The 10204-nt window shown below is 44.7% G+C and overlaps 1 protein-coding gene across 1 annotated transcript in view; it reads right to left on the bottom strand.

The window, feature by feature from the left end:
• Positions 1-9637, bottom strand: part of RNF149 (ring finger protein 149) — a 34692-nt gene extending 25055 nt beyond the window's left edge. The window contains exon 1 of the mRNA XM_027624172.1: positions 9055-9637. Within this exon, the coding sequence (XP_027479973.1) occupies positions 9055-9511 (457 nt within the window). The 5' untranslated portion in view covers positions 9512-9637. The remainder of the gene's footprint in view (positions 1-9054) is intronic.
• Between the last annotated feature and the right edge of the window lie 567 nt (positions 9638-10204).

The raw sequence follows: 10204 nt of genomic DNA on the forward strand, positions 1-10204 counted from the left end.
AAGAGTCAGCACAAATCTGCAGGGGGAGTTTATTATTACAATCTTGTGTGGAGGGCAATGGCTATCAAAAAAAATCTCATTTATTTATTTTCCCAAGACTTTAATGCACAGCTCTTTGATCCAGCAATTCCATGTCCAAGAATTACAGATACACTTGCATACGTATAAAGGAGCTATCTGTAAAGATATTTGTCAAATTTTCTCTAAATTGTTGCTATCACAGGGCGCCTGGGTGGCTCGGTTGGTTGGGCGACTGCCTTCCGCTCAGGTCATGATCCTGGAGTCCTGGGATGGAGTCCCACATCGGGCTCCCTGCTCAGCGGGGAGTCTGCTTCTCCCTCTGACCCTCCCCCCTCTCATGCTCTCTCTCAAATAAATAAAATCTTTAAATTGTTGCTATCACGATCTAAACGTCCATCAATAGGACTACAGTACATGTACACAGAATGAGGTGGCGACTCCATTTGTATGAATAGTACTCAAGATGACAGGAGGGGAAAAAAGCAACATGTCAAACTATGTGGATGCAAGATCTGTAGGTCACATTAATTTGGACTGCCTCTGGAAGGAGACGCAGAGAGTAGGGACCCTGACTGTGTCTGGGAAGAGGAGCTGGACACAACAAAAATTCTGTAAAACATGCACATATTACCTATTTGAAAACTAATTTTATTTTTTAAGATTTTATTTATTTATTTATTTGAGAGAAAGAGAGAGAGAAACAGCATGAGAAGGGACAGGGTCAGAGGGAGAAGCAGGCTCCCCGCTGAGCCGGGAGCCCGATGTGGGATTCGATCCCAGGACTCCGGGATCATGACCTGAGCCGAAGGCAGTCATTTAACCAACTGAGCCACCCAGGTGCCTGAAAACTAATTTTAAAAATACATACAAAGGGATGCCTGGGTGGCTCAGTCAAGATTAAGCGTCTGCCTTCCACTCAGGTCATGATCCAGGGTCCTGGAATTGAGCCCCAGGTCAGGCTCCCTCTCCCTCTGCCTGCTGCTCCCCATGCTGTGCTCTCTCAAATAAATAAGTAACATCTTTAAAAAAAGGCGCCTGGGTGGCTCAGTCGTTAGGCGTCTGCCTTCGGCTCAGGTCATGATCCCAGCGTCCTGGGATCGGGCCCCGCATCGGGCTTCCTGCTCCGTGGGAAGCCTGCTTCTCCCTCTCCCACTCCCCCTGCTTGTGTTCCCTCTCTCACTGTGTCTCTGTCAAATAAATAAATAAAATTTTTAAAAAAAAAAATAGAAATAGACATAAAAATACACATAAAGAGTGTTCTCTGGCATTACTTTGAAACTGTGCATTGTAACAATGTTATTGCAGAGAGAAACTTAATCTGTAGCAAATCCACTGTGGCCCCCTGCCATCAGGATTTAGTTACTGAAACACCAGAAGGGCACCCTTCTAAGGTGGCTCCGGCCTGGAGGCCGATCCTTCGACCCGGGCCAAAAGTGTCACTTAGTACGAACATACATGTACGTGTCTCCCCACTCACACGGTCTGCCATGTCATCGCTGGGGAGACACTACAAGGAGGAAGGCATTTCCTGCCTTCAGGAAAACAAACATCTAGAAGCTGAGAAACACAAGCACAGAAACAATTATTATGATAGTTATACCACTTATAATTACATGGCACTTTATAAGCTGAAAGCCTTTTCTCATAAACCTCCTTTTAAGGAAAACTTCAAGCACACACTAAAGTAGGAAGAACAGTTTAAAGAACCCCATGTGCCTGTCTCAGTTAAGAAGTTTTATACAGAAAATAAATCTGTTTCCATGCCACGGTCACAGCTACATAAAACTTCCGGTACTGACATAATGAAATTTGTGTTAATTGGGGAAAACCAACTTTGGAGCACTTTCACATTTACGTCTCCCTTGAAGCAGAGAAGCCAAATTACCATTTTACAGATGAGGGCTCAGAAATCTGAAAAGAGCTGCTGAATGTCATATACCACCTGGAAAAGCCAGTTCTAGGGCCTGAAGACCCAGGTCCCACACAGTATCTCTGCCCTGCCTCCTCCTCGTGGGGGACCTAGGCTTCAGAATCACGTAGACTGGGTTCAAATCTGTTATCCACTGTCTGGGTCTGGAGAAACTACCTTCTCTGAGAATATTTCTTCAGCTATAAAATGAGAATGAGAATTTTTCTATTTTGGACGACTGCTTATTTACTAAGAAAGTGGAATACAAAGAGCTGCAGAAATGAAGTGATAATTTTGTCTGAGGTGGGAGAGAACTCTTTCCCTTGGAAGTACACTTGAGCTACATCTTGAAGGACAGGAAAAGTTTATCAAGCAAACAAAGGGAGGCTTTCTAGGCTGTGAACTCATCATAAAAACATATTTGGGATGGTGACTGGTCCAATATGATTAGTGAATAAAATATAGTTGTCCCCCTTACCACAAGGGATACATCCCAAGACCTCCAGTGGATGCCTGAAACTGCAGAGAGCAACAAATGCTATATATACTAAGTTTTTTTCCTATACATACCTATGATAAAGTTTAATTTATAAATTAGGCACAGTAAGAGATTAACAATTAATAATGAAGTAGGACAATTATAACAACATACTGCAAAAAAAAAAGTCGTATGAATGTGGTCTTTCTTAAAATATTTTGTACTGTATTTACCCTTCTTGTGATGATGGTGAGATGATAAAATGCCCACGTGAGGAGATGAAGTGAGAGGAATGACGTAGACATTATGACCTAACGTTAGGCTACTACAAACCTTCTGACCATAGGTCGGAAGGAAGATCATCTACTTCCAGACCGAGGTTGACCATGGGTAACTGAAACCATGGATAAGGGGGGTGACCACTGTATATGTAAAGGTATCTCGTTTATCTCCTTATCCCCAGTGCCTCACAGAGAACCTGGCACACAGAAAGTGTTTCATAAATATCTGTTGAATAAATGAATGAATAAATGAGAGGTGGAAGATGAATTGAGATTCTAATCTCAACTGGTTGGTTCTTGAACACCAAAATTTTCAAAGGAAGGGGCTACTGACACACAGTGATTATCAAAGGGACACCCTGAACTGAAAACACTTGTAATATCAATTTGAAATTTTTCACCTAGGAAACTAGAACAGTTCACTGATTTAAAAGAAATCATGAAAAAAAAATACTTTGTTTAGGATGACAGCTAAACCATTTGCTATACTAATTATAGCAGCAAGACTGCTTCTGGGAACTACTTTAAATTAATAAAACTCAGAATGAAGACTCATTCTATTCCATGATTTGTTTTTCTGGAACATTTTTTGGGATGAACTGGAGGTAGGGCGGCTGAGTAAAAATGGCACTAGCTTGGGGTCACTGCGTGCGTGACCGGAAGGGATACCAGGCACAGGCACCTCATTTGGCCCTGCCCTGCCCTCCTCATGCACTGCCACCTCTCCAGGACAATACTAGAGAGCCTTAGGGACACATGAGAGCAAATCACAGCTTATTTCCCAACTAAACAGCTGAGTCTCTTCATAGGATGCAATGACACTCAAAGACTTGGGAGAGGAGAGAAAGTTCTTAGGATTTTTCTTCCCCAGGCCTTTAACACTGCTACCAGTCATGCTTGTGTAAAAAACAGTCATCTTGTGCAATCCCTCTCCCTCCCCCAAAGAATCTATACCTCTCACCATTACACAGGAAAACTCGAAGGCAGTTTATTTTTGTCTTACTTAGCACAATGTCTGTGTACAGAGTACACGATCATAAACCTACTTATCAAATAATAAATACCAAATATAGTACTCTTTAGCAAGCCAACTGTCCATAAATATAAAACTCTACTGTGCCAGAAATAAAATTGCATATATTTGTTTCCGTTCAAATGCCTGTGTTCCGCTTACCACTTGATCAAACACAAAAAAGTTAAGAAATCCTGTCTTGGTCAACAGGTTCAAAATTCTTGAGGTTACCTGTGAGTCTAGTGTACCATTTCTCTCCTCCCAAAGGAAATTATATAGATTTCAGCATTCTTTTGAAGGGGGTGGGAACTACTGAAATTAAATTTAAAGTGGAAGATTAGATTTCTCCTCTAGAAAACTAATTCAGGCAGGAAGAAATACATTTTAGAGTCCCAGCAAAAGAGTACCGTTAAATTTCAGGTTTTCTTTCTTTCTCATCACTTCCATACCCTCTCCACCTTCTGCCCCCTAACCTGGAAAATTCTTGGTCAAATCTTCAAAATTCAACACAAGCTCAACTCAAGGCTTCTTGGCACCACCCACCCCTTTAGGCCTGCAATGCACCAGTTCCTCTTAGATACAGCTCTAGCAGGTGTATAAAACACCAACTAGAACTTCTTTATAGGTCTCTCTCCCTCACTAGACGAGTACTACCTGTTCTTATTTATTAGTTTTTGTAGCCAAGTATGCAGTGGTGACCCATAGAAGAGTTTCTGTATGCATGAATCTATCTGAAAAAATGGGCTTATCTTCAAGTAGTATAGCTGAAATGCCCCAATAAGGAGAATATTAATAGAAATAGTACACCCGATATAAATGCAAATGTCCCCCAAATTTAAAGCTATTATGCAAAACAGAAATGTTTTTATGGTTGGCTACGGAGTGTCAGGAGGACACAAAAACAAATGTAATTCTTTTCTTGGAAATTTAAATTATGTTTTGGATAATCTGACTTGCTCAAAAATATTTTGTATTTGTTGCATATACAGCTCTTTGCAGGGTTCCTAAAGGCATTACTTTATTTCAGGGATTCAGCCTTTTGCAATGTTGTTCCCACCACCAAGAAATGTCCTATAGCCCAACCCCCCTTGCACACACCATACACACACAGAGACAGCTTCTCCATCAACCTGTCTTTCAAAACTCAATCTTTCTGGGAACCATCTTAGTTAATCCCACCTTCTAAGTGTGCCTGTGAGTGCCATTTCTGACTTCCTACAGCACCACAATACATTAATTCAAATCCACATTTTTGGATCATTTGAGTACAGCATTAAACATCATCAAAAATTTGTTATTCATAAAAAACTATTTACCATGCTCTGCAAATGCAAAATGCACATCTTCTATAACACTAGGGACTTTTACATTTTTGTCATCTCCCTCCACCCCAGCTCTGGCCCCTTCTTCAAACATAGCTCTAAGCCTTGCCAGTACTTGGCACTCAGTAAACAGCTGTTAACAGAATGAATAAAATTAACTGTATAGAGTGAATGAATGAATCTATCCTTAAAAGGCCATGCCAAGATTTCAGCTAAAGGATCATCCTATTTATTAACCAACAATAATTACACTAAAGTCAATAATCTATAAAAACTTTTAATGATTTGACTTGTATCAATTTTTACTCATCTTGGTCAAACTAACCACTAGTCACCCTTGCAGTATCTGCTTTAGATGTCCTTCCTTTATGCTTCCTAAGCATCCGTGCATGTAATTCCATCAAGGTCCAAACCATATTGTCTGGAAAGTTGTTTATCGCTCCCATCAGGTCACAAACTCCTCAAAGGCAGGCATGTGTCTTAGGCATTTCTATGCCTTAGCAAGCACAATACTTAGCCCAAAGTGGCTACTCATTATTCTGTCTGCTAAAGTAAAGAGAATTAACTAAGATTAATTTACAGGGAATTAATTAGCTTAACAGTCCTTACAGTTGTTCTGATAGATTATCTTAAAGTCATGATTTTATTTTTAGAACCATGATAAAACACTGATTTATACCCAAAGTATCCTGTACTGGATTTAGGAGAGTCAAGCAATAGGCTTAAGAAAAACTGGAGAAATTCTCCCTGAGATTTGGGAAAAGACTATCACGATTCAGTTTTACAAGGAGCCACCTCTACCTATTTTGCAGAACCCCAGTGCTACACGGGAACATTGAAACCACTGGTATCTGCGGTTTTTACTGCCTCCAGCACATTCTGACAAAATCCAAGAAACCTAACTTGAGCTACATTCAAGGTTCTGTATAACATTTCAAATTCAAATATGTCAAAGCCAGTTTGTCTTCTGACTTAATTCCATTCATTCCATTCTTAATGCTATTCCATTCTCAAAAAGTCATGATACATTTGTACCCTTGTTCCCAGTTGGGCCAAGTTCTGTGAAGGTCATTCCTTTCCATTCCTATAGTCACCACTACAGTATTGGCCCTTATACAGTTGACCCTTGAACAACACGGGTTTGAAATGTCTGGGTTAACTTATGCAAGAATTTTTTTTTCCAGTATAGTATAGTCAATGTATTTTCTCTTATGATTTTAATATAACATTTTCTTCCCTCTAGCTTATTGTAAGAATCCAGTATGCAAGACAAATAACATACAAAACATGAGTTTAATTGACTGTTTATGTTATTGGTAAAATGCCCAGTCAACAGGAGGCTATTAGTGGTTAAGTTTTGGGGGAGTCAAAAGTTATACACAGATTTTCCACTGCATGGGGGGTTGGTGCCTCTAAGCCTTGTGCTGTTCAAGGGTCAACTTTATTTCTATTTGGATCAGCCCAACAGACTAGAGTCTCTGTAGGCTTTCCTCTGTTTAATCCACTGGTCACAATGCTACCAAATTAATCTCCCTTTAAGTCAGTGGTTCAAAATATTGGATGATTCTGTCATCACTTCCCTCCCCCGCCCCCCCAGACATTTGGTATTACCTGGTGACATTTCTGGTAGTCACAACTGGAGGAGTACTGTTGAAATCTGGTAGGTAGAGGCCAGGGATGCTAAACATCCTATAATGCACAGGACAGCCCCTCCCACAACAAAGAATGATCTGGCTATGTACAGACCTTCCTGTTACCATGGACCAGTTTCCTCATCCATAAAATGGAGTTAAAGTACCTACATGAAAAGGTTGTCCGGAGGGTTAAGTAAACCGCTGTATGGAGAGCACTGAGCACAGTGCCTACACACTGGGTACTTTCACACATTTAAAAAAAAAAAATTGCTAAAGCTGTTACTTTTGTCTTTTTTCTCAAAAAGAATGATTCTCACAGTAAAAAGACTCGAATGGGCATTGATAATAGAAGAGAAACTCATGAGGATTTAAAATAAACATCAATGAGGTGTTTTTCGGGGCTTGGCTAAATTATGTCAAATAATATAAGCAAGCAAGGTGGCCGATCCATGGTTAGAGCAAGTGCTATTAGCCTGGAAAAATGTAACATCATTATCAAAAAATGCAGTAAGCAGATTTAGAAAATTGTAGCCGACACGCCAGCCATTGAAAAGAAAAGGTCCAAATGAAGATGTTATACGCTCAGAAGAGACTGCAAGGACCCAGAATCAGAGAATCCTGACACATTAACCTCTTTTCCTAGACAGATCTACTAAAATTGGGAAAACACCATTGATAGGATGTATCAGGAATGGTCTCTGAAATCTGACAGGGCTTTTCATGGTAGTTTCATGGAAACATGGCTTGGGTACAATGACAACTTGGTAGACTTATAGTCACTGGAATAGCGGCACCGCAGGTGGTGCCTCACCCAATGCCACCACATAAGCATCTGCTACCATTTCCTCTTCCAAAACCACTTCCCTCTGTTGCAACTGAGAACTTCCCTTCTACTGTCTGAGGTCACCCCTCCAAAATATCCTAGACATGGCCTTCTTCAAGACCTGACTCTTGCAGTTACCTCTTCTCTATCCTGGATCTCTACCACATCACTCCCAACCAATTTCAATATGCCCTACCATCGTCCACCCTAACCCTCCCTTGCCCTATAGTTTCTGCACACTTCTCAGCACACCTTGAGCCCTCAGAGTCAACCCTTTTTTTTTTAAAGATTTTATTTATTTATTTGAGAGAGAGAGAGAAAATGAGAGATAGTGCGAGAGGGAAGAGGGTCAGATGGAGAGGCAGACTCCCCACTGAGCGGGGAGCCCGATGTGGGACTCGATCCCGGGACTCCAGGATAATGACCTGAGCCAAAGGCAATCGCTTAACCAACTGAGCCACCCAGGCGCTCCAGAGTCAACCTTCTTAAAAGAGTTGTTCTAACAGTCTCCATTTTCTCACCTCTCAACTGATTTCTATTCCCATCACAGCTAAAATAGGCCAAATCCAAAGTCCCTTTCCGTCCTCATTGTGTTAAGTTTGAACTTGCCTTTAAGAAATCAAAGCAGAATGAAAAACAAAAGTATAGGAAAAAGGATGTCTGACTTGCAGCAGCAGAAACTTTAAAAAAAGACTTTAATCACAATAAATGCAGAATGAGTCATGCTCTTAGAAATCATAACAGAAATATGTTCACTCTGCTGGGTACAGGTCCTATAACATTCATATTTCAGTTCTGAGGAGGACGTCTTGCAAAATAAGACTCTCAAACTGTCATCAGTGCTTGAAGATGCAACCTGTTGCCCTGGGGAATAGGTATGGGAAGTGTCCCCTGGCAAAGAGCAAGACCTTTTCCTGAATGAATACAACCTGAAAAATTTCATCTAAACTCTAGACTCCAGGAAGCTGACTGGCAGTAGAGCCAGTATTATAGCCTTACATGTAGGAAGTGAGAAAACATATCCGCACTTAAATCCAGGTTTTCTGACTCAGTTAAGTCCAGATTTTCTGACTCAAAAGTTCAGAATACTCAGACACGTTCTATGAAAGTGGAGAAACCAGAGTTCGACCAAGCCACCACTTGACACTGGTGAAGGGACTGCCAGACCTTGGATTCCTACCTCACCTGACTGTAAAACGATGAATGGAAAGGGACCCATGATTAGCAATCATGAGACTTTCTACCACAACCCTCTTTGGGTGGCTTTTAATTTCTTTCGTTCTCCCCACTGCCCTCCTTCAGAGGGCGCCTCCCTACACCTGAAGGGCCCAAAGCGAAGATCTAATCTTGTCTGGAGGCCTTCCTACCTGCCCACAGAGCCCCGGGGGGTCACGGCGCGCACATCCAGAGCTTCCCTCCCAGTTCCTGACCGCCAGAAGCCATCAGAGTCGCGCCCCCAAACCCCTTCGCGGCTTGCCCCTGGGGATCAAGGCGGAGGACGAGAGGGCCGTCGGCCATGACTAAGCTGCAGAGTTCCTCCCGCCGCCTCCCCACAGCCCCCAGCCTCGGCTCACCCGCGTGGGACATGGGCGTGGTGAGGTTCCCGTGGCCCTCCTCGTTGTAGAGGACCACGGCCGAGGCGTTCCTCCGCGCCGCCACCAGCACCTTGTCCTTGAAGGTGCAGCCCCCGCGCGCCACCAGGGCGACCCAGGGCGCGTCCCCCCGGCCGCCGGGCGCTGGCACGAGAAAGCGAGTGTCGGGCGCGCAGCCCTCGGGGTCGCGGTCCGCCGCGCGCGGGACGCCCACCAGGCCCTGCGCGCCCTCCTTGGGCGAACTGTCGCCGAAGCGGGCGCTCTCCGAGACGCTCCACACGGTGCGGTTCGTGTGCGGGTCCACGTACTCGGTGCTAACCACGGCCGAGTACCACTCGAGCGCCCGGCCCCTGGCCCCGGGCGCGTACAGGGCCAGCGCCAGCAGCACCAGCGCGCCGCGGGCCCCGACGCCGGCCTCGGGCCGCCGCCGCCACGCCATGACCCCACCGCCGGGCTGACAAGGAGGAGTCCGCGGCTGCAGCTGCGCGCGTGGGAGGCCGCTGAAAAGCGTAAAAAAGCTGGGGCTTGCCGCCCAGCGGGCGGAGAGCCAGGCCGGGTGGCGGGCGGGGCCGCGGCGCACGCGCACCTGGAGGAGTGGGGGAGGGGGCGGAGACTGGGGCGGGGCCTTCCCTGGCCCTTACCCGCCCGGACCCCGGCGCTACGTGCGCGGGCTAGAGGCTGCCCCCTCCGCCTGGTCCCTGAACGTGACCGATCGCTCGCAGCCAGGAGGTCCGCGACCCCAAGGATCCCGTGGATGCAGGGACCGGTACGAGCAGCTCACGCGACGTCTTGCTTCACGCACGGTGCGGTGGCCAGGGCCCGATCTTGTGTAACCGGACCTCGAGGGCACCCCGAAGCCGGGGGAAACGACCGTCGGGAGCGAGTCGAGAGGCGTGGGAGCGCTGTTATGTAAAGTCGCCCAGCGGATGTTTATGAAGAATTTACAGTGCAGTGCAAGGCTCTTGGCAGAGGCCTTGCTTGTCTAGAACCAATCTACTCGTGTTTTCCATCCACTTTTTGGGACCGATTTTGTAATGCTACCTGATTTCTTGTCGCTTCTTTCCAGCACTGCACTCACAGCAACGTTTTCTATTACGGTATTTTAGGTATAATCAGTAGTTTTGAAATAAGT

The sequence above is a fragment of the Zalophus californianus genome, chromosome 8, assembly GCF_009762305.2.
Source record: "Zalophus californianus isolate mZalCal1 chromosome 8, mZalCal1.pri.v2, whole genome shotgun sequence".
Lineage (NCBI taxonomy): Eukaryota > Metazoa > Chordata > Mammalia > Carnivora > Otariidae > Zalophus > Zalophus californianus.